Source organism: Leuciscus leuciscus (assembly GCF_965113295.1).
Source record: "Leuciscus leuciscus genome assembly, chromosome: 13".
NCBI classification, from domain to species: domain Eukaryota; kingdom Metazoa; phylum Chordata; class Actinopteri; order Cypriniformes; family Leuciscidae; genus Leuciscus; species Leuciscus leuciscus.
In genome coordinates, this window is record NC_138737.1 from 29,172,814 (window position 1) to 29,198,820 (window position 26,007).

The 26,007-nt window shown below is 40.9% G+C and overlaps 1 protein-coding gene across 1 annotated transcript; it reads right to left on the bottom strand.

Moving 5' to 3' along the window:
• Positions 1–8,771: 8,771 nt before the first annotated feature.
• LOC309511913 (zinc finger BED domain-containing protein 4) lies at positions 8,772–9,559 on the bottom strand. The gene is made up of 3 exons (XM_082187283.1): positions 9,504–9,559; positions 9,300–9,414; positions 8,772–9,159 (listed from the first exon to the last, which is right to left on the bottom strand). The coding sequence occupies exons 1-3, from the start codon at positions 9,549–9,551 to the stop codon at positions 8,816–8,818; spliced, it is 507 nt and encodes a 168-aa protein (XP_082043409.1). The 5' UTR covers positions 9,552–9,559; the 3' UTR covers positions 8,772–8,815.
• Between the last annotated feature and the right edge of the window lie 16,448 nt (positions 9,560–26,007).

Consider the following 26,007-nt stretch of genomic DNA (forward strand, 5'->3'; position numbering starts at 1 on the left):
TTTGCGTGTCGGAAAGTTTGAATCCAGACTACTACTCTACAGGTTTATGGAATTGATCAAACCCTATACAGTGACATGGTGATGAAAAAAGGGAGAAAAATTATTTTGCATTCACTGACAAAAGTTATAATCTCCCAAGGAGCTTGCATTTATTCTGTCATGGCTATCTGTGAGGACCCAGACGCAGAATGAGCAGGGGTGATATTTATTGCCAATACACAGCACAAGGGTGAGGTATGAAGTCCAAACAGTAGGGCAGGGCAGACGACAGGCGAACAGGCAAGTTTACCGCTGAGACCATCCCCGGGTGACAATAGAAAGAGGCACGACCAGATGGGATGACAATGATGATCAGGCAGCAGCTCAAGGAACCAAAAGCTTGACACTTGGAGATGTAACTGAAGTCTAGCTGCCAGGCAGAGAGTATCCGCAGCCAGGGAGGATACAGAAACCGTGCGGGAACCAAAACATGACAAGACTTGACAAGACAACAAGAGATAGCAAAGATAAAGACTAAAATAAAGGCTGATAAAGTTACTATGACTACAGAAACCAAAACAAGTGAGAAGAGGAAACTAGAAAAATAACTGGAGCTTACAAACAAGTCGTGAATGCAAAAAACAAAACAAAAAAAACAACAACTGATGAACAGAGCAAAAATAAAGACTAAAACAGCAACAAAGAAATACTAGAACTATCAAATACACTTGAACAGACAGGGAGTAACTTCACATATCACTGTCAAACAAAACACACAAGTTCATGCAAGCAAACACGCATGCAACATACCAACCCAGATATAAGGGAAAGGAGCACAATAAATAGGGAGCAGAGCATAGTATCATGTGAACACAATCAGGCAAACGAGGACTAAACAAGGAAGTGTGGTAACGGGAAAAAAGGAGGTGGGGCGACGAGAGGAGCACATTGACTACGCTCAGACTTTTTTTGTACATATCTGATTGAAATCCGATCAGATTCAGCAAATGTGAACGGCACATAATCGCATGAAATGCGATTTTTACAAATCCGTTTCGAGCTACATTCATATGTGGTTTGAAATCCTATTCAAATTGCATTTCTGGAAATCCATTTCAATCTGACCGCTCTGGGGTGGGTTTCCCGAAGCCAACTACAGTATAAGTCTTTACCAACACAATTCAATGGAACTTGTGACCGTCTTTGGCTAACGATGCTTTTGGAAATGCACCCCTGATATGATTTCACATGGTTTATTATGTTACTTTTTTACTCCACGTAAAATGTAAATGTCAGACGTTTTTTTCAGTGACATGTTTTAGTTTTTACCCCTTATCCCAGCTTCCAATGTCTCAGAATGACTCTGCATCCAGAAGCCATATCTAAACGGCACCATAGCATCTGTTGTCGAGATATACGCATATCCTCTGGTATAATACCCAACATACACAAGGCAGGGTTCTTATATAATAACAGACTAAAAATATTATTGACAAATTGTAAAATTTTCTCCCACATTTCCTCCACCATGTCACATTCATATAACATATGACCATAGTACCATAGTTCCTATATCTTTGTTACACCGCCAGCATAGTGCAGTATCTCTTAGTTTTATTCTAGACAATCTGCTTGGAGTCCAGTAGCATCTGTACATTTTTTAATAATTTATCAACTGCACTGTAAAAACTAAAGGAGCCTCAAATATCCTGTCGGATACTCAAGGAACTTAAAAATGTAATTTAAGTGCCTCAAAGCTCTTTCTCCTATAGTAGGGTTACTGGAGGAGCATTGACAATATTTGAGGTTCTTGCTGGAACTTATGGGATCCTTTAAGCACTTTGTATTTAGTTCAGAGGTTCTGGAGTCACCTTTTCATTACTATGAGACCTCGAAGTGCTTTGGGGGAAAATAGAGGAACTTGAATGTGATAAAAGGGTTATTGGAAGATCTTTTAACATTTAAGTGGTTCCTGGAAGATCTCTTATGTTAAAGCCAGCATCTGGAGGAACCCAATGGTTCAGTGAGGCCAGAATGATATTATTATTATCCTATTATTACTTAAGTTTGATTCAGTATACCCAGGTGAAAAATACGTAGGCTACTATTAAAAATGTACTTGAGTGTGTTTTTAGTAGGCCTTCAATACAAATATAACCTACTTTGATGCATTTAAATACATTTAACAGCAGCCTACGTCTTTTTCACCAGGGTAGCTTACATTTATTTAGTATAGGCCTATTTTATTGATTAATTTAAACCTTAAACAACAACACTAAATAATAATAATATTAATAATAAAAAATCATTAATTATTATTGAATAAATAATAGTAATTAAATAATATTTTTTTACTTCTTCATAAATTATTATTTGAAGAAGAAGAACCAGGAGGATAAAGGTTTTATTCAGTCACGAAACTGCTGCTATTCCTCTGCTGTCGTCACTTCAGTGTTGCTCGCGCTGCTCGCGCGCAACAAAGCTCAGCTGATCGACGTCATCGAGTTTGAAAGTAACGGCTCTCCTCATCAAAGCCTGCCGCATCTTCCGCCGTTTGTTCGGCTGTCCGTTACAAGGTTTGTAAACTCGCCAAAGAAATATAAATACTTACTATATATTCAAACACACACATATAACTAAATTGATTATACATTACTACGTTTTTACAGTGTTTACCACTCGTTTATTGTACAGTATCTGGTATGAAGGTTTTAGCCGCGATGCTAACTAACTACGTTGATCTAATGAACAAATGGAAATTATTGACTTATTGTCTTAGATTGATTTAAAGTTAGTCATTCAATTCAACATATTCTGTACAACTGTGTCTTCAAATTGCTGATATACAGCCTAACTAATTTAGCTGATTCCTGCTGTCGTCATTGGCGTTTGTTATGAATAACAAAAGCAGGTTAATATAGTTTGGTCTGTTTTTGTTTAGCCTAACTTTACTTACTACAGGTGCCCTCATTCTCTCAAATACCATTTTGAATCCATTTAGTGGTCAATAAATATTTTGTTGTGAATAATCAGCTTTGTTATTTTGTTTCCCCAGAACAACCAGTACAATGTTTCAGTGGCAACATTAAATTATAGTAAGTACCTGCACCACATGCAAGTACTTTATTACTATGAACTTTCTCTGTGTGCAATTGTATTGTTTGACTGTGTACTTGTGTTTTTTAATCAGTTATTCTCTGAAAATCTTCTTCCCTCATGCTCTCAAATCTCATTCATGTTACATTCATGTAATATCACAGGTTTGGAGCTAATAATGCTATGCATTTTTTATAGGCTATACCTTAATCATATGCATTTGAATATAAGACATTTGAACCCTGAATTATAACTTCAAGTTTGGTCTTTTTCGACAAAAAAAGAAAAAAGCTATTAAATGGCTTCATAAGACTTACAACACAAACCATAACACATGAGTTGTGAATTCATTGATTATTTTTAGGATCTTTTCTGGGACATTTTTGGAGCTTAACCATTTTTACATAAATTGATGCATTGAATTGAACTAGACAAGTGTACATAAGAATGGTTTCATGAATGATTTACACAATTTTTTTCTGCTTGTGTTTCATGCATTGAAAGCGAACGGTGACTGGGGTTGCATAATGCCTGAGATCTGCTTTTGGGTTCCACAGACAGAAAGTCAAACAGGTTTGGAATGTCACAAGGCTGAGAAAATTATAAAAATTTCACAACTATCACTTTAATAACCTTACTAACAGTAACTTTTGTACTTTGCAGGGATCTCGGTAAGCTGAAATACAAGTTTGAACAAGAATAAAAATCCTCCTGTAGACCTGAAAATCACTGAAGTGCCTGGACCATCCACCAGAAAAGAGGAAAAACAAACAGAAAATGAAGCTGATGCACTTTTTCACTTTTCTAACTCGTTAAGTACCTCACATGTCCCTTGTGAAGATTTTATAATTGATTGCATTTTATGTTGCAGTGAGTGAAGGTGCGTCACATTTGTGAATTTCGTGAAATGACACAGGCAAAAAGGTCCATTGACCATTGTCAGCAGTGTAGCGATGTAATGTATGAAGCACCACACAAAATTGCAGATCGTGTGGATTCTTATTGAAATGACTGAATTCACCAGTGAACATTCACAGAACAACAGATCATTTTACTGCACCTTAACTCTGTTCAAATGGAAAATGTTTTCTGATTGTTGTGACATAAGGAATACTGTTTCTGGGTCGAAGCCTCTACTTCTACTTCCTCTATCTTGTTTCTAGATATTGAGAATACACAACAACCATTTATGGGAACTGTTGATTCAAGTCACACATTTAAGCTTTTCAAAAGCCATAGTGTACATTACAGTCTCCAGTCTCACGGCATCCCAGACTTCAACATTTTATAATTCAAAATAGCTGAATAACTAAACCATCTGAGATTTTGGAATAGAGATAAAGGTTAGGATCATAATTTTCAGGAATATTACAAAACAATGAGTGCATATTAGCACTGTTTGTTGTTTGTTTTTGGCATCTGAGAGAGCTTTTGGACTTGGAAACAGTGGCGTCAGACTTAAGCGAACGGAAAAACTTTTTAAAATTAAGTGAACATGGACATTTTTAATTAGTCAATTTAATTTTTTTACATTGATTTATTACATGGAACATGTGTTTTCTATGCATTTTGTTGAGATGTCTTTTCTTGTGTGGCCTATTGTATACACATGGCTGATTATTCATGTTACTTATGTATTATACCATTTTTTTTGTGTGTATTCATTGATATTAATCTATTACTAGCTTTTTTTCCCCAAGTGCATTGAAGTGTATGTATTAAAATGGATCTAAAATATGTAATAAACAATTCTTATTTTGTATTTGGTTCAGTTTGTTTATTATAATAGAAGTTAATGGTAATCGTAGTAGCAACGTGAAATTAATTTAATCCAAATAAATAAATAAAAATTGAAATTTGGTTCCTGGAGGCACCCAAAGTGGTTCCACACAGTGCTTCATATAAGAGTTCCTCAGGAAACCTGTGTGGTTCCTCAGAGAACTGGCCCTTTTTAAAGGGTGCCTAGAGGATCTACAGACGGTTCCGCCGGTGTGGCAAAGTGAAGAACCCCAAAAGGTTCCTCGAGGCACCTTTAATTTTTACAGTGTGGGATTGAATTTCATGAACATTAGTATGCCATTTTGATACAAACTGCTTCCACGTTTCTTCCTTGATCACTGGATCAAGGTCTGGTATTGATCGGGCAGGCTGTGTCAAGAAGGTCTCCGCTGGAAAGGGGGCAGTTAGTTCTTTTTCAGCACCCAAGCAGGGGCTTCGTTGAGTGTCATATTGTTTTTAGCCAGCTGTGAGAGCGAGACGGACCAATGATACCAGTCAATTCTGGGAAGAGAGAGCCCGCCTAAATCTTTAGCAGAATAACATTTATTTCAGTCTCAGACTGGCCACCTGAGCACTAAACCAGTGGACATTTAGAGAAGCTTTTCTCAAACTGTTGACCATTACCTGGATCAGCATACATGGTGGTGGCCATTTAGATTTTTAGTGAAAGACCGGAATGGACTTCTATCATGCTTTTTATACCTGTGCTGTGTTGCAGCATGGGGGTGGGAGATACCAAGTAGATATATACAATAGAAGTCGCCTTGGCTACGGCAGTTCATTGGAACGAAACCGTAGCCAAGGCGACATCTAGTGTATATACTGTGTCTATACCCGCCCGCGCTCTCAGATCACTTGGACGTGGCTGTGTACAAGAGGTAAAAACGATATAAATACTGTTCGTTTTCTCACACAAACCGCTCGTTTCGTGTCTTAGGTCATCAGTGTGTACTTACGATGGGGAATTGTTTAATTTGAACGATGGGGAATTGTTTTAATTTGGACTCTGTGCATGCTCTTTGAGGTGGTGACCATCAACCTGCATTATATGACTGACAGACAAGAACAGTTTGACCTAAAAATATCATAATTGAAACTACTGCGGAAAAAAAAGACACCTACATCTTGGATGCCCTTGAGGTAAGCTAAAACATACCAAAATTTAATTTCAAAGTGAACTATCCCTTTAAGCTTTGAGAAGTTCGTTGTGAACCTGCGGCCGGTTGCATAAACAGCCATAATGTTAAGACAGTGTCTTAAGTTCTAGTATGACCTACTAGCAGTTAGTCAGGGGCAGTCAGTCTTAGTTTTCATTATCAAAGTAGGCTTATCTACGTTTTTATGTAACTGGTTTAAAAAAAAGCTATGAACCATTTTAAAGAACATAAATTGATGTCTAACTTGTAAGACTAGTCTTAGAGGTTTATGCAACCGGCCCCTGCTGATTGCGACGAGAAGATAACACTAACGTGATAGGATCAATCTTGCGATCTTTTTCCTTTAAACTATTTTTTTTCTTTTGTTCTCTGATTTATATTTCTCCTTGGTGAGTACAAATGAGTTGAAGAGTAGAAATGTATTTTGGGAATGTGGATACTGTTTTTGTAATCTTAATGTGTAAAATACATTTAAAAAGTGATGAGTGATGTAAAAAATTGTTTGAAAATGCTTTAAGTGTTTTCTGATATAATATGTGAGTGCATATAGTTATGTTTAAATGTTTGAAAGACGTATTTTTGTTGAGATTATATTTTTCTCTATTGTAAAGTGTGTGCCATGCGGTGCTAGCTTTGCCTAGACTCTAGTGTATTAATCAAGCACATGGTGACTAGCATGTATTTGTTTCCTGTATCCAAATAATTGAAACAGACATTTTAGTAATTTGAAACTGTTTATTTGAATGAGTTTAACTGATGATTGTTTTGGCTTTGTTTTTGCAAGGCCGGGTTTTTTTTTTTGTTTCTTGTTTTATTTCTCTCTTTTGTGAGTTTCTGAATTGCTGCTGTGATCCTGACTTCTGCTGGCTGTGGATTCTTGTCCCTGTTTTCTGATATAATATGTGAGTGCATATAGTTATGTTTAAATGTTTGAAAGACGTACTTTTTGTTGAGATTATATTTTTCTCTATTGTAAAGTGTGTGCCATGCGGTGCTAGCTTTGCCTCGACTCTAGGCTGCGTTCCAGTCCAAAATTGTCATGCCCTTCACTTGCTAACTTCCCTCCGTCTTGTTCACTCGGATGTACGTCATTGCGAGTGCCCACTACTGGCGGAAACTGCAATGGGCTGAATTGGAACGTCCTAAGCCCTTGATCACTTGGAATCAGCTATGCAGTTGATTTATTATTTACATTTGTTTTCCCTTTAAGAATTTGTTTAATGCAGCATCCAAATGTATATATGGTGTTTGGGTTGTTTTCAATTTAAAAAATTGAATTAATATATCATAGAGTTGTTTGTTGTGGTGGTGATTAGACGAGATATGTGGTGACGTCACAATCGTACTGCATTGTGGGATATATAGGTGCCTGAAGTGTACATATGAAGTAGACTCGCTCCCTCGGTCCAAATCGAGGGAACGAGGGTCTGTCCATCTAAACTTCCCTCGTCCACTTCACGAAGTGGAACGCACTTCAAAATGGCGGCGGGGATTCCCCCGAGGGGAAGTGCGCAAGTGCGTGTCTAAAAGTGGACTGGAACGCAGCACTAGTGTGTTAATCAAGCACATGGTGACTAGCATGTATTTGTTTCCGGTATCCAAATAATTGAAACAGACATTTTAGTAATTTGAAACTGTTTATTTGAATGAGTTTAACTGATGATTGTTTTGGCTTTGTTTTTGCAAGGCCGGGTTTTTTTTTTTCTTCCTGTTTTATTTCTCTCTTTTGTGAGTTTCTGAATTGCTGCTGTGATCCTGACTTCTGTCCTGGCTCTCACAGTCTTCAAACAACACGAGCGCTGTATTGCTCTCTCTCCCTCGTGCATATCAAAATCAAAAGGTCGGAAGACCGATTATGTTTTATAGATAGGCCTAAGTAGTTTGGTCAAATAAAGTGTTTGATTAGTTAGCAAGTACATGTTCAGGAAATGCATAATACAAATTGTATGGGTTAATGTAAGTAACGGTAAACGACTCTGCAAGCTCTTTTGAAGCTGTCAAATCAAATGGTGTCGCTATTGGACACTTTATTGTGATTAATTGATTTTTTTTTTTATTTTTTTTTTTTGAAGAAGAAGAAGCAGCATTACTCTTGCTCGGAGAAAACAACACGGAATAGCAACAATTGTGCACATAAATTACTACTCGGGCTTGAATTACAACCCGTGGCCAGTTTTTCTACATCAGAGGTTTATTTATATTATTATTATTATTATTAAACATTATATTAATTATTATTTTAATAATTATTATATTAATTATATACATATATATTAATTATAATTTTTAATTGTTATGTTTTTCACTATTGATGTTTTAGAGTTTGACCCCTTCATTGCTGAGCACTTTTTTTTCTGCATCGTGGCCGATTTGTAGAGAATTTTTGTGTTTTTGTCAATTTCCCATTCATTTCCTATGGTCGGTCATTTTTGACCGAAGACCAAAAGTGTGACTATTTTTTTTTACAACCACTTAACCTGCTCGAATCATGCCCTATATTTTTTTGTGTGTTCACATTCCTAATGCCATAAAAGTGATTTAAAAAAATTCAAAACAGATTCAGATTTTTTCAGAATCATTTTTTTAGTTTGATTTCACTTTTCAACTATGAAAATAAGTTTTACAAAGAGATATTTTGCCACTGAATATTCAAAACTTAACGTTGTGAACTAGCAGTGTTATGCTGCTTTTACTTTGAAACATCACTGTCACTGTAAACAACACGCTAATAAAATAAAATAAAATAAAATTCTAAATTAAAAAAATGCCTTTTAGAATAGTGCACATTGGTCAGTCACCTTCAGTTAAAGGTTTTTCTTCAGAACTATCAACTGATCAACATGATCAGGGTGAAGCAAGCTACGCTGAGCTGTAACTATGTCTCCAGCTGTGCTGAAAACTCTTTCAGCTGGTACGCTTGTTGCTGGGATGGACAGATATCTCTTTGCTAAAGCTGATAGTAGTGGAAGATCTACTTGCAGTCTCCACCACTGCAACACATCCCCATCCAAACCTAAAGTGTCCCTTTCTCTATATTTTAAGATTTCATCCTTAGCTTTCTCCCTGATGGTCTTTGCTGGTGGTCTTGCACTCAGGAAATCTCCAAACATCTGGTCCATGGCAGTCTTTTTCTTTGGAGGGGCATCATCTACAGAAGAGGGCAGAGGAGAGGCTCATCAGTTGTGCTAAAAATATTCCTTTCATTTACAATCTGAAAATTACTTCACTATATTGAATCTTCACTACATACTTCTGTACATTTTTGGCATTGTCTCCATTTAAACCAACCTGTCTTGTCCTCTTTGGAAGGGCTTTTGTCGCCTTCTGTTTCAGCTGTCTGGTCCTCTTCCAATGTGCCTGTTGCCTGGTCTTCATTCGGCATTGCTGTGTCACTGACCTCTTCCTTAAAAATGCATAAACATGTAAAATAATGCATATTCATATATTATTAGTTCTAAACTGCAATAACAATCTTACTTCAAATGTTCTTACCTCTCCATTCATCTGTACCACCTCTGTTGTTATCTTCATGAATACCATATCCTTGGCATCACTGTCATCCAGAAAAGCCAGGTCTTAAAAAACGCGGGTCAAGTGCTGAGGCACAGTGGAGAGTGCCTTCAAGATATGTATAACGGCCATCAAAGTCCTGGCTGAATCTGTCTTTCATATGGGAAATAACCTCTAGAATAGATCACTCTCATCTGGTTGGAATTGTCTCTGCAATTTGGCTTGGATTGGAGAGATAATGGAGATGGTTGGATTTTTTTCCTCACTGAGGAGTGTGGTTGGCACTTTCAGAAAAAAATGTCTTGCCAAAAAATCCATTGACTTGTGTTATCTGAGCAATGAAGGCCGTACTACTTAATGCTGTCCACTAGAGGGGGCGACAGGATAATAAGTGTTTTCTACTCTTTCCCTGTTTGCATCAGATTAAATGACAAATAAATGCATTAATTTCATTCATAAACAGGCCATATCGGTGTATCCACTCTCTAGTTTATTTTAAGATATTGTTATTCACACTGGTTTTTGCATTTAATGTTTGTCCATCTGGAACTTTTATTTGTCATGAGCTCTATATTTAAAGATGTAGCCTACTAGAGAGAAAAAATAACACAAACACTGTTTTTACTTGGCAAATTTGTTTTCCTTTCAAGTAGGCTATAGCCTACAAGTTATCCTGCTTTTTGCCATGGCTTTGCCATACTGCCCAGAACAAACAATATTTTCTCCACACGAGATGTTTAAAAACCCTGCATTAGTCAGGGGGCCAAAACTGATATTAAAACTTTGTTGGACACTTTTTGGTACAAGTATACAACCTATCCAGTATTAATATTTAACCCCTCAACATGTGTTCTAGCCAGGTTGTCAGCTTAGAAAATGTTTTTTTGTCCATTTTAACACTATATTCTTAAAAGTGGTAAAAGCGGATTTTTTTCCCAAAGTGCTTCCATTTTCTTCCATGTTACCCATTGTAATTTTGGCCAAATGTGCAATATAATCCAACTTATGTGCAAGCATGATCATTAAAAAATAATAATCAATAAATACCACAAGAGTATCACACCACAAGGGGCACTGTTGTGTCAGCACAGCTGTGATTTGGCAGCAGATTGAGGCAGCAGATCCAGAGAAGATGATCACAGCAGGTGTCAACAGTACAGTCTGAACAAAACTTTATAAAGAAGTGAATCACACAATCACACAACAGATTAACTTGATCTATTTGTCTACACAAATATTTACCTCAAGATTCTACCATTCTACCATCAAATGTTGCCAGAAACAGGTAAGATAAACTGTTTTCCAACTAGCTATATACTTACCAGACATACACTCACCTAAAGGATTATTAGGAACACCATACTAATACTGTGTTTGACCCCCTTTCGCCTTCAGAACTGCCTTAATTCTACGTGGCATTGATTCAACAAGGTGCTGAAAGCATTCTTTAGAAATGTTGGCCCATATTGATAGGATAGCATCTTGCAGTTGATGGAGATTTGTGGGATGCACATCCAGGGCACGAAGCTCCCGTTCCACCATATCCCAAAGATGCTCTATTGGGTTGAGATCTGGTGACTGTGGGGGCCATTTTAGTACAGTGAACTCATTGTCATGTTCAAGAAACCAATTTGAAATGATTCGAGCTTTGTGACATGGTGCATTATCCTGCTGGAAGTAGCCATCAGAGGAAGGGTACATGGTGGTCATAAAGGGATGGACATGGTCAGAAACAATGCTCAGGTAGGCCGTGGCATTTAAACGATGCCCAATTGGCACTAAGGGGCCTAAAGTGTGCCAAGAAAACATCCCCCACACCATTACACCACCACCACCAGCCTGCACAGTGGTAACAAGGCATGATGGATCCATGTTCTCATTCTGTTTACGCCAAATTCTGACTGAATGTCTCAACAGAAATCGAGACTCATCAGACCAGGCGACATTTTTCCAGTCTTCAACTGTCCAATTTTGGTGAGCTTGTGCAAATTGTAGTCTCTTTTTCCTATTTGTAGTGGAGATGAGTGGTACCCGGTGGGGTCTTCTGCTGTTGTAGCCCATCCGCCTCAAGGTTGTGCGTGTTGTGGCTTCACAAATGCTTTGCTGCATACCTCGGTTGTAACGAGTGGTTATTTCAGTCAAAGTTGCTCTTCTATCAGCTTGAATCAGTCGGCCCATTCTCCTCTGACCTCTAGCATCAACAAGGCATTTTCGCCCACAGGACTGCCGCATACTGGATGTTTTTCCCTTTTCACACCATTCTTTGTAAACCCTAGAAATGGTTGTGCGTGAAAATCCCAGTAACTGAGCAGATTGTGAAATACTCAGACCGGCCCGTCTGGCACCAACAACCATGCCACGCTCAAAATTGCTTAAATCACCTTTCTTTCCCATTCTGACATTCAGTTTGGATTTCAGGAGATTGTCTTGACCAGGACCACACCCCTAAATGCATTGAAGCAACTGCCATGTGATTGGTTGATTAGATAATTGCATTAATGAGAAATTGAACAGGTGTTCCTAATAATCCTTTAGGTGAGTGTATAGCTAGGCTAATTTACTTTCATAATTACTAGCTTACTTACTAATAGGTAAATTAAGTTTTGTGCAGATGTGTAATGGAAATATTATGTTTTTAATTTATTTGCTGCACAGCAGCCTATTTTACAGTCTGCTATAGCTAAAAGTGTTAATACGTTTGTTTGATAGCAAAGCCCTCAGCTTATGTCAGAGGACATTGTAGTGATCCACTCAGAAACCAATCAGAGTAGTGTAGTGAAAAATGTCTTTGCCTTCAGATGAGATAACATGGATCCAGAGGGAGCTGTAAGCCTAGCGTCCAAAGAAAAACAAATAGGAAGAGATATTGATTGGGAAAAATGTTTCATTTGTCAAGACAAATATGGAAAATACAGCCAAGATAAAGCCCTTTGATTGAAGTGATTTTTCAGGAAGTGGTGTCTTTGTGCTCTTTCTGGAGATTATTGTAGTATAATATTGTGCAATATTTTTGCAATATAATAGACACACACCATTATTTGCATTGCACTTAGCTTGACCTTGCTTATTCAATCCATTCAGTCTCAAAGGGATGAGACTGACAACCTGAGAGCCAACCTCTGCCAACCTGAGAGCCACTGCTTTGATGGGGAAAAACATACCTTTACCATACGACTATTACATAGTTATTACTACTAGTTACTAACCCCTAACCCTAAAGAAGTGAGAGAGCAGTTTTGTTAGGATGGAATTAATAACTATAGTGATATGTGAATTAAATATAATTTGTGTTACAACCTGGTACACTAATTAAGTCAAATAGCACCATAGACCATCATCTACAGTTCTAAATTTCCGCCTTGACATTAAAGTATTATAACTTGTGCAGCATTGCACTGTCTCTCCCTACAAGCTTTAAACTTGGCTTGACTCATTCCCATAGATATGGGTACTGATTGATAGAGGTTTTGGGATACAACTAGGTTATGTTTCCAAGCTGATATTCACTTTGAAAACTGGTTCTCTTTAGGCGGAGATTGTTTTTTTCATGTTCTAGTTCTAGACATCCCATGAGTGTTAGCTTTCATTTGATACCATTTTTATGAATATGGTCCTTGTGGTTGTGGAGATATTCAACATTTACTGTTGGCATGTCGTGTTGAGCAGGAAACCCAAAAATTGGCCTGAAATTGCTTGTACAAGTCACAAAAAAAAAAAAAAAAAAAAAAAAATTCAGCTTGACAACCACCCTAATATCTTACCTATGGGTGTCTTCTAACTAAAAAAATAGGGTGACAGCTTGTACCAAAACATGTCCGCAAAAGTCTTAACGGAAGCCCTTTTCAGAATTGGCCCCCTGACTACATGTAGTTTTTGTGAAGACGAGCTAAAATAATCTGTCATATAGGCTACATGGCTCACATTAATGGAGTCACACTTGCAAGTCGCAGCAGCACGAATTACGTGACCAGCAACATATTTCTGCTTCAAATATTGTGCGTAGTTAACAGTGAGTGGTGGTTTCAGACATTATTTTATTAAAGTGCATTTGTCAGTGCCGCACTCGTACCAGAGCCCGTCTACGGAGAGCCTTGGCACTTCCTATTAGCCCCATTGTATCGATCTTGGTTGCAGTTCCATTAGAATTCCACTGGAGGTGATCGCGGGCGAGTGCAGACTGAATGGGAGTCTATGGGGCTAGACGGCTAAATTTGTCTCTTTCACCCGATTGCCGTTGAGAAATCTCAGATTTTATTGTAGGTTTTGCAACTTCAACATGGGTTATAGGTCGAAAATTGAATGAACGAGTACTTATGTCCTTTCGATTTCTTACAGGTTGAGTTATTGTTGCCCATAACACGCTAGCATTCTGCTAATGAACGCTGATTGGTCAGTGAAGGACTGATTACGACCAGAGATACCGCTTGATGGCATCGTGGCATCCGAAGCAGGACCAGAAACAAACAAAACAAAAACTCTTCTAGCATGTGTATTTACCTGTGTCAGCTGTGTTGTCGATGCCTCGAGAGAAAAGAAAGTGCCGAGCGCGAAAGCACCAAAGCGACTGAAGGATTGCCGTCAAGCAGTATCTCTGGTCGTACGATGTGTATGACGTCATTGACATTTTAAAAGACTTTTTAAAGCAAATAAGTGACTCTAAAAAATCTAACCCCCAGCAATGTGTAATTTCTTTGCATCTCCTTTCGAAAACAACATTCAAATTACTAGACAAAAAATTATATCCTGAGAAAAGTGGATTTTGATGGTTTAGCGTCATAGACCTCCATTCATTCTGCACTCGCCTGCGAGCGCCCCCGCATGGACAGAGACGTGTTACTGCAGCCAGTCCAGAAACCGGACGTAACCAGAGAGTGCCAATTCTCTTCCTATTAGACATTCTCTGCTCGTACTGACTCTTATTCTGCCTGACAGAAAGAAAAGCTCGTAGTTTACTGAAGGCGGAGCGGTTTGACCAATCAGATGAAAGGGGCGTTTCAGCGCCGCCCACATGTGCAAATGAAATATCGAGCCCATAAACCGATTTGTAAACCACTAACGAAAAATGGAAAATTGAAATTGAGACACTGAGGTCAAATTTCAGAAACTGACATTGGGAATTGTTGACTGTTTCTGTGTTTATCATTTATTTCAAATATTGTGTGTTACTGTTATCCATTTGTTTTTATTTTGTTTTATTTCATTCTGCCAATTTCGAAAAAATACAACATATGCAAAACAACAAACAAAGAGAAAAGAAATACATTTACCTTTTCATTAATTAGCTGTATTCCAGTAGTCTGAGTGGTTCATTTATTTTATAAATTTTTACTATCATCTTTGCTAATAATTGCTTCTGTGAGTCGATCCGAATCTTCTGTTTCTGGTCCATAGTTTTGATTTTATAGGATCTAGTATCGAGCCGTGTGCTACAGGTTACTTGATTACATTTTCATGATCTTTAATACTTTTCCATGCTATTATTGCTGAGAAATGGTCGTACCCATGTGTATAAATTCTCACACAAGGAAGTGGTCAGTTAGTTTATGACTGGTATCAGTGAGTGCAGTATCTGCTGAGTACTCTGAGTTGTTATACCTGATCCAAGGTTGTTGTTTTTTCTCTCTCCTTTTTCTCCTTTTTTTCTTTTTTTCCCTTCTTTTTTCTTTTCTTTTCTTCTTCTTCCCCCCCCCCTTTTTTTTCTTTTTAATTTTCTCTTTGTATATTGAAGTTGGATTTTTTTTATCCTAAGGTTTATTTTCCCTTTTTGAATTTTTTCATGTTTTTGCACTTGTGAGCACCTTGCACTTTACTGACTTGGGAGAAACTAAAATAAACAGAAAACTGGTATTTAACGTCCTCCATGTGTTGTTTGAAGAACTCTTAGACGGTATCCCTAGTTGATCTGTGACAACTAAAAACGTACAACTTTTTGTGTGTTTTGGCCCTTCGTTTACACGACAATCGTGTTTTTGGGTGTCTGAAAATGCTAACTTTTGAAAATGGGTTTCAAAGTGCAAGTTCCCTTTCAAGGGAACTCCCGTTGCGTCGAAAAGCTGACGCTATGGGAACGCTTTGCGTGATGACGTCTTGAAGCACATGTAAAATCAGTCCAATGGTGTGGCGGAACGTCAGAGGCGGGTGACGTCACGTACCAGGAAGCTATAAAAGCCGGCCCGAAACAGAAAACGAAAGCTTTCTGAGTCTTCAGTTGCGCTCTGTGTTGAATCTGTCCTTGTTATTTGGTGTTGTCTGTCTATATTATATATATATATTCAGTATGGCGAGCAAGCAGCAGTTTAGAGTGTGTGTCCATCCCTGCCCGCGTTATTTAACGGGAGGTGATACTCACACTCTTTGTGTTGTTTGTTTGGGTGAGGAGCATGCCCAGTCAGCACTCGAGGGTGGTGACTGTGTGCATTGCGACGCGCTTCCATTGCGCACGCTCCGATCCCGCTTGGCTCGGTTCAATCCCGATCGCGTTCCCCAGGGCTCGGGTCCCGCCGCGGCTGAGGCTCGGCGGCGATCTCAGACCTGGGGTTCGCAAATGGATCTGTCAGTGGATGTTGAGACGGGCTCTGCCTTATCTCAGCATCAATCTGACAGATCCAGTGCCTCTCATCAGGGTGTGGAAGCACGCATTGCGGTTTCTTCCCCCCCGATAGAGGCACCAATACTGCAACTGTCCAGCTCTGAGGAGTTGGATGTTGTGAGTATTGAAGCTGAGTCTGAGGATTCGCCACCTCAGTCTCATGCGTTTGAGGAACTGCTCGATGTTATTACTAGAGCAGTTGACAGACTATCTATTGAGTGGCCAGAGGATAGGCAGGACGTTCGTTCGAAAAGTAAGCTCGACGAACGCTTCCTGCCATCTCGTACACAGCCTCAGCGAAGAAGCCTTCCGTTTTTCCCCGATCTCCACACCGAGGTGTCGAAATCGTGGGGAAAACCGGTTTCATACAGAGTGTATGCACCACAAACATCCCACTATTCTTCCATTCACAAATATAAAGAATATGGTTATGGGGAGATGCCGAAGGTGGAGGAGACGCTTGCGAGCTATCTCTCTCCAGCAACGGCATCTTCCCTGAAAGCTCCTTCACTTCCCTCTAAGCCAGTAAAATTCACATCATCTCTGGTTCATAAATCGTATGCAGCCGCTGGTCAAGCTGCAGCGTGTCTGCATACGATGTCTATTATGCAAGCCTATCAGGCAGAATTATTGGGGGATTTAGAGGAGGGCGGGGGAATTGGTCCTGACACAGTGGCTGAACTACGCAGAGCCACAGATCTGTCTCTCAGGGCCACCAAGGAGACCGCTAAATCAATCGGGCGGTCTATGGCAGCCCTGGTGGCCACTGAGAGGCATCTGTGGCTCAATTTGAGCGATATAAAAGAGAAAGAAAAGCACGTTCTCTTAGATGCTCCGGTTTCCACTGTTGGTTTATTTGGTGATGCAGTAAACAGTGCGGTAGCTAAATCTCAGGAAGCTGCTAAACAGGCAGCTGCATTACAAAAACTTCTCCCCCGCCGTTCTTTCATTGAGGCTGCTGAGCGGGAGCAGCCTCACTCCTCTAAAAAGAGCGCTGAACATCGTGCCACTCAAAAACAGAGTGTGTCCTCTCGTGCTCCCCCACAAAAATCTCGCTCTCAAACCCAGCAGTCTTCGAGGGGTAAAACGGATCTGCGGACCGTTATTACCGCCAAGAAGGCTGCTGGGAAAAAGTCCTGATGTCTGAGGGCTCAGGACAAATGAGGGTAGTCCCCCCGAAGCAGAGCGGTTAACACCTCTTTTCACGGTGCCCGTCTCTCTTCGGTGCCCTCAGGGGACCGTTCTGCCCACCCTGCCACCTCTGGTGTTACAGGGCGCAGCGGTCTCCGGCGAGCACATATCTCAAGGTCCACCCGGAAACGTAGTGGCCTCGGGATGCCCGCCCCCTCTGAGGAGGGTGCTAGAGCAGTCTGTTTGGTCGTTCCCTGCCGGTGCGCCGTTACAGGGCGACGAACCGACTACTCAACAGCAGGAGAAAAATACGGTGCCGTCTCTCTTCGGTGCCCTCAGGGGACCGTTCTGCCAACCCTGCCGCCTCCGGTGTTACAGGGCGCAGCGGTCTCCGGCGAGCACATATCTCAAGGTCCACCCGGAAACGTAGTGGCCTCGGGATGCCCGCCCCCTCTGAGGAGGGTGCTGGAGCAGTCTGTTTGGTCGTTCCCTGCCGGTGCGCCGTTACAGGGCGACGAACCGACTACTCAACAGCAACAAAATCCAGAAACCAGTCTCGAGAGACTGGTACCTCTAGTAGAATCTTTGACAGCGTGGAAGCTACTGTCAAATGTTTCTCGTTGGGTCCTGCAGACCGTGGAAAAAGGGTATTAGATACAATTCTATTAACGCCCACCGCGGTTTATGGGGGTCCTGCCCACAGTGGTGGGCCCCGAGCAGGTTCTGGTTATGGAACAGGAAGTAAACACTCTGTTAGAGAAAGGGGCCATAGAATATGTACCCCCCTCCAACAGGGAAACCGGGTTTTACAACCGGTACTTCATAGTTCCAAAAAAGGACGGGGGATTGCGTCCCATTTTAGATCTTCGAGTTCTGTACGAGTACATGCAGCTCAAGTTCAAAATGTTAACCTTGAGAAAAATCGTGCCACAGATCAGGTCCGAGGACTGGTTTGTCACGATAGACCTCAAGGACGCATATTTCCATCCGTCCGTGTCATTGGAAGTTCCTGAGGTTTGCTTTCGGGGGCAAAGCATACCAATATCGAGTTCTTCCATTCGGCCTGGCTTTATCACCCCGCACTTTCACCAAATGCGTGGATGCAGCTCTGGCGCCTCTGCGCCTCCGGGGTATTCGCATCACGAACTACATCGACGATTGGTTGATTTTAGCTCAGTCGCATTAGATGGCGGTTCAACATCGAGATGTTGTTCTCGCCCATATGAAAGAGTTGGGGTTACGGCTGAACGCCAAGAAGAGTGTGCTTTCTCCATTTTAGAGGACCACTTTTTTAGGCGTGGTTTGGGATTCAGTGTCGATGCAGGCGCGCCTGTCATCGCCACGCTTCGATTCCATCCTGGCAGCTGTGAGAAGTGTAAAGCTAGGCCAGCTACTCACTGTCAAACAGTTCCAGAGACTGTTGGGTCTCATGGCAGCAGCTTCCAACGGGATACCTTTTGGACTGCTGCACATGAGGCCCCTGCAGTGGTGGCTCAGGACCAGAGGGTTTTTCCCCGAGGGGCAACCCATTTCGCACAATCAAGGTCACGCGGTGATGCCTACGTGCCTTGGTTATGTGGAAGAAACCTTGGTTCCTGTCCCAGGGCCCAGTGCTGGGAGCTCCTTGTCGTCGCAAACTGCTAACGACGGATGCTTCCCTCACGGGTTGGGGAGCGATCCTGTGGGTCGCTCATCTCAAGGTCTGTGGGAAGACCATCATCGTTCCTGGCATTCTATAGCCTAGAGATGTTAGCTGTCTTCCGGGCTCTGAGGAGCTTTATCACAGGTCTCAGGGGACACCATGTGTAGTACATACGGACAACACGTCGGTAGTCGCCTATATCAAGGGGGTTTGCGCTGGCATGCCATATCCTCTTGTGGTCCCAGGGGAAGTTGCTGTCACTCAAGGCAGCCTACATCCCCGGGGTCCAGAATATAGGAGCAGACACTCTGTCGAGACAGGGGCCGAGGCCCGGGGAATGGTGGCTCCACCCCCGAGGTGGTGGAGCTGATATGGAAATTATAAGTGGATCTGTTTGCGTCTCGAGAGACGTCTCACTGTCCACTTTGGTTCTCCTTCACGCATCCAGCTCCTCTGGGACTGGATGCTATGGTACAGACGTGGCCGAGGCTACGTCTGTACGCCTTTCCCCCAGTTGCTCTGCTCCCGGGAGTTCTGGAAAGAGTTCGCAGGGACCGGGTTTCCCGATCTTGTGTCCCTCCTCGACGGGCATCCTCTGGAGTTACCCATCAGGAGGGACCTTCTGTCCCAGGCAGAGGGCTCGATATTTCACCCTCGGCCAGAACTGTGGAACCTGTGGGCTTGGCCTCTGAGGGGGCCCAGCTCATAGAGTCAGGTCTCTCAACCGAGGTTGTTGAGACCATTCTACAGTCCAGAGCTCCCTCCACGAGGAAACTTTATGCCCTGAAGTGGAGAGTATTCACTTCTTGGTGTAGTGACCGTCGGTTGGACCCAGTCCACTGCCCAATTGGTACAGTGCTGGAGTTCCTGCAGGAACGGTTCACTGCAGGTCTGACCCCGTCCACTTTAAAGGTCTATGTGGCGGCCATAGGTGCTTACCACAGTCCTTTGGGTGGAATGTCTGTGGGGAAAGACCCCTTGGTATCTCGTTTCCTTCGTGGCACTTGGAGGTCCTCCTCCCTTTCGAAATCGGACCAGGAGGCGAATAATTTGCTTTGCCCTGTTCGGGCGTTAGACGCGTATGTCCACAGAGCTGCCCTGTGGCGTAAAAGTGACTTTTGCTCCCCTAACAAGGGAGGTCCAGTGTCTAAGCAAAGGATGAGCAAGTGGGTGGTTGAGACTATCTCACTGGCTTATGAGGCGGCTGGACAGCCTTCTCCTTTGGCTGTCCGGTCGCTCTCTACTAGGAGTATGGCGGCCTCTAAGGCCCTTATATCAGGAGTATCGTTACAGGACGTCTGTGATGCGGCAGGCTGGTCCTCACCGCACACCTTCGTCAGGTTCTACTCTCTGGATTTAGACTCTTCTCTAGGGTCTCATGTTTTGTCTTCTTAGTGCTGCTCACATGATTACACACAGGACAGACATTTGTAGCTATGGAGGCGTTGGTATAGACGTTCCCATAGCGTCAGCTTTTCGACGCAACGGGAGTTCCCTTGAAAGGGAACGCCTCGGTTACGACTGTAACCTCGGTTCCCTGAAGAGGGAACGAGCGTTGCGTCGCCTTGCCATATCTCCTTCATGCCTGTCAGCGCGACTTCAGACTTTACGAAGCTTTCGTTTTCTGTTTCGGGCCGGCTTTTATAGCTTCCTGGTACGTGACGTCACCCGCCTCTGACGTTCCGCCACACCATTGGACTGATTTTACATGTGCTTCAAGACGTCATCACGCAAAGCGTTCCCATAGCGTCAGCTTTTCGACGCAACGCTCGTTCCCTCTTCAGGGAACCGAGGTTACAGTCGTAACCGAGGCGTTTTGTAAAACAGTCTCCATGTAAACAACAAAAACGCGAATCTCTGAAGACGATGACATCATGTATTACGTGCTCCATCTATAGTGTTTCATCACCATCTAACAGCCTGGCAGCAGAATATAAGGTTTTTTATTCATTTTCACGAATTCGTGTGAATGGGGATCGTTTTGACAATGGTGTCATCTGTACATGGAAAACTCAAAGGAAAAACTTATCAGTTTGAAGCATATCGTTGTTGTGTAAACATAGCCTACCCATAGTTATACCATCAGTATTGGTTATTTTACCATGGTTGGAGCACTATATTGAACAACTTCCAGATACCAAACTCTCCAATTTATTAGTTTGATTGAGAAATTTGGAAGAAAGCAGTATACTTGATTTAGTGGTCTCTAAGCATTTGTCTTTTTTACAACACCAAATATTAATAATTCACACTGGAATTTTTTTATTTCTGGCACTTATGTAAAGCTACTGGGCATGACATACTTGATTATGTTGTTTGTAAATACTTGTGTGTACAGTATGTGTGTTTGGGCAGCTTTGTTTGTTCTGAGGTGGTTAGTTCTGACTCTATATGATAAACAAAGAGAAACTGCACAGAAGTTACACTGAAGACTTTCAACATTTCCATTAAACAAGCACAAAAAGACATCTGTTTATACCAGGTCACCCAACCGGAAACACAAACAGTGATGCTAAAAAAGGAGACTGGATTGATTCAGTGTCTTATGTAAGTGTGACCCTTGCCATGCTTCAGTGTTCCTTCTCTGAGGGGCTTACAGCATGTCAAAGTAACTTTCATCACAATAGAAATGTTCTACCAAAGGACCAATTTATAAACGTGCATGCACCACTTTCCTCGCAAAGGTTGTGATCTGTTAAAAACAAACTTGAATGTGCGCACCTGTAAGTAAACTCTGAGCTAAGCGTACGTTCATTTTGGAGACAAAGCAGTTTGGCGACACCGATGGTGAGCTGAGGGACTGATGGCAGATGAAGGAAAACCACTTGTGTACTCCAGAACTTGCGCAAAATTCCCTTCATAAAACCCAGTCAGCTGATTTCATGATTTCATGTAATTTAGGTGCTTAACTAAATGTGTATATCAAATGTAAAACATAGTTTAAATCATTATTTTATTTATTTAAACTGTTATTGTGAACATGCACTGTATTTATGATTAGGACTCATAATGAGGATTTCAAATTTGAATTCAAGTTTTCCTTCATCTGCCGTCAGTCTCTCAGCTCACCATCGGTATCGCCAAACTGCTTTGTCTCCAAAATGTGTACGCATGGCTCAGAGTTTATTTACAGGTGTGCACATTCTCCCGTCAAGTTTGTTTTTAATAGATCACAAGCTTTGCGCGGGAAGAAACGTGCCACATTTATAAATGAGACCCCAGATATTCGGACTGATGTGGCAATACTGTTTGTCTACCACCCTCAAACATTGTATGTCTATATATGTCTTCAGTGTCAGCCCAGATCATGGGTCTTATTCAAAGTCAAATTCTCACTGAATAGAAGTCAAGGACATACAGAAAAAGACACTTAACTTGAACACTTAAAGGAGAACTTGGTAACTTTTTTAACTTAATAAAACTGTCTAGAAATCATTTGGATGGTTAAACAACCTGTTCTGGTGATATTGGTGACTTTCCCCGCTCCCCCCAGCGTTCCCAGGCGGAAAACCAACCTTGCAACTTGCGCACTGCCGTCCCGGCAAAGTGAAATTGGAAGTCTCGTGAGAAGCGAGAACTAGAACGAGAACGAGCGCGAAACACAAATTGCTTTACGGCAATTCGACATAAACACACACGCATGTATGATGTATCACCAGATTACCCACCTCGGTAGACATAGTTCCACACGATACAGTTGGCTTTCTCCGATCAAAACAAACGCACATGAGCAGCGGTAGAGAGGGGGAGGAGGCCGCCGCAAGTGAGTTTTTTACGACTGTGTTGTGAAATATACGCCCCCCACAGCTGTAGGGGGAGCTCGTGGGGAAAACATGCGACAACAAAAGGGAAAATCAGCGAAGAAGTGACTAGAGTTCGCTAGAGTTACAGAATTCTCCTTTAAGACAAGTAAAATGTATGTCTTTGCAGTATATAACAATTCAAGCACAAACACTTTTCAAGCAACATTTCACAAAAATGTCTGCTACTGTTCAAAAAGACAAAGATATTGTGACACTTGTATTGGTATTGGTATTTGCCAAATGTATAAGTGGAACATGTCCATAGTTAAAATGATACTAAAACTATGCAACAATAAGTGAAACTGGAACATGAATTTACATTGGTTTAAAATAAAATAAAAAGTAAGGAATTTGCTTCCGCAATTCTGAACACCACTGCATGCTACACAGAAAATATAATACAATGGCTTTTTAAGAAAAACATCTGGGCTGTAAGCCAATAGCAGGTTGTGCCCTTGGCTTGATGTGAAAGATAAATTGTTTTATCTGATAGAAGCTGGCTTCCAGGAAATCAACAGTGATTTGATCTCCAAATGAAATGAACTGTTTTTCTTCATGGCTTTATTTGAATATATATTTAACCTGCACAGCATATATGACAAGTTAAGCAATAAATAGTGCAATATGATATAATGTAATATATAATTGACATAATAAACAACCTTGAAGCTCCTTCCACCGGGCAATTAAATAATTGCTCTAGACATGGGTTTTAAAACCGTTGCTAACGTCTTCCTAGAGGCTTCAGGAATAGTTATAAAAGCAATTTCTTCTGTCTTGCCTTATGCCATCAGACAGAACGGCTGTCTGTTCCTCACGTGTTTGACTGCATGATTCACCCCATGGCTGCCCAGTGAGCAGTAATGACATCACACTACACACCAGCATTGCCAGATAATGCATTAGTTTTTTGTACTATGCTATTGCACTCTGTTCATGCCTTGCGTGGTCTTGTTGTTGATGCCAGCACTTGAGCTTGCATGACCATAACCTGATTCAGCATAATTTGAGTACCAATGATAATTTGAGTAGCAAAGAACATCTTGAAAAAAAAATTCACTTTTTATTAATTAACATTCTCAATTACACAAAATTGCCCGCATTTTATTAGTGTGCTAGAAATGCATGTTAAATATTTCTTGATTTTACATCATGATGCTACTTTGTTTGACATATTTCTAAATATTAAAGCTATATGTTTATGTCCATGTTTAAATGAATTCTGAAGTTTAAATGCTATCTCTAACATTTAGAATATAGTACGTTTACAGTAACTAAAAGTCAATGCAGAGGGTCCTACTGGTTGCATGACAGTGAATGGTTTGAAAATGGAGGAAACAGTATTATGTAATTTATTATGTGTGAATGCCAAAAGAGAAGGTCACATCAGCGTAATGACAAGTAGGTATTTACAGCCTCACAAGAGAAACAACAGATTTAGGCCACCAAGAGTATGTGTGTATGGCACAAAGCCAGATACTGTTGCATAATCACCAGAAACGACACATACATGCCAAAGGGCCCATCTGATGTGGACAGCTATGTTCATTAATGCCACCTCAGTGGAGTAAACTAGGGAGTAATGTAGCTAACAATAAAGGCAACTAATTCTTGACACCATAATAAACATAAAAAATTTATAAACATAAAAAACATATCCAAAATACATTTTTGAGCAAGTACATAACCAGCCAGTGTTCAAAACTATCTGCTTGCCTTAGCTCGATTCAAAATGGTAAGCTTGTAATAATGTTTTTAATTCCAGTGGTACTGGTGGATTTCCGCGGGAAATTCGAGCATGTCTTTGTCATTACGTCACATCTGTCCACATAAAGAAGGTGTCTCGGCTAGTAGGCTATATTATGTGTGAGGATGTTGGAGGTGGAGATTTATAGCCTTTTCTCGCAGCACTTGATATAATTAAACTTATCAGTTTGATGGTGGATCCAGAAAAGTTCAAATGACAATCACCAGAGACAACAGGAGATTCACCCGTTGTAAAACCGAAAGACTTCGGACTTCGGGGAAAAAAAGGGACTGCAACCGGCCCATGCGAAAACAAGGATAAATATTGGAAGGGCATTAAATGTAGTCACTCAATGCTGATTTTGTTAACATTAACAGTTTGAGAACAAAGTATAATTTGCACGGTTTGACGTGATGATAAGCAATGGTTAGATTTAATCAGCGTGATTTACTGCAATGCTTTTTTCCCCTTAGTTGGTCAGAACAAAAGTGGATGTTTCTTACTTGTTCAGACAAAAAAAATTTTCCGGTGAAAATTATTATGTTGGTCATACTTCCAAAAAGTAGAATCTGTGAATTGCGAATGACAGTATCCACACCACCAGCGCGGTGATTGACAGCCGCACATTGTATGTTTCTTGTGAGGTCTTGTCCTTCCATTGCTGTTGCACTGTAAAAAAAGAAAGAAAAAAAGAAATCCTACTTTTATTTAGTCAGAGACTCTTAAAGGTTGATTGAACTAATGTAGAAAAAGCTGAGATTAAAGTAAATTGAGTAACGTAAACATAAGCCATTTAGTAGGAGCAATGCATACATTTAAATAATGAGAACTAGTTTGGGGATGAAGGTAGAACTGACAGGCCTGAGCAAGCTCAGTTTGATTACTGATTCTCAGTTCTGCAAAACCATTTGAGGCAAAACAATTCCACCTTTCTTACAACTGCTATTATGTTATTACAGAGAGTCTTGATTGCAGGATTATTTAACATGTAATGTAATTTTGAAATGTAAATATAATACTGCATTTACCTGTGAAGTGGGCAGTTTGACTTTGCTTTAATGCACCTAAAAAGTAGTCTGGAAATCCAGACCTAAATCTAAAAGATTAATGGTCTGGCGTCGACTAATGAAAATCGGCCAGCTCGAGGGGCGGCACCAAGCATGCATTTGAAAATCTCACTGCACGCAATTGGATAACACTACAATCACAACAAATTATCGCTTAGCTACCGCAGAGCTAACTGCTAGATTAGGCTCTTACTGTATCCGGTCGGCAAAACAGCAAAAACGCCCTTCTTGCAAAGGAACAATTCTGTCTTCTGTTCTTCTTTTAGAGAAAAAGTCTAAATCTTTCATTGTAGCGGCCAAAGCCGTTTCAAACAAATGGTGTTCATCCATAGCCATCTTGCAATGTTTACTAATGACTTCGACGTCGCAGCGCTGTCGTCATCTCGCCTCTGGCCCACCTATATCAGATAACCCGATGTGATTGGTGCAGCTCAGATAAGAGGGGCATATTAAATGAGCATCATTACTCGACACCAGAGTAACTCGTTGAGCAAATTCAACTTGTGC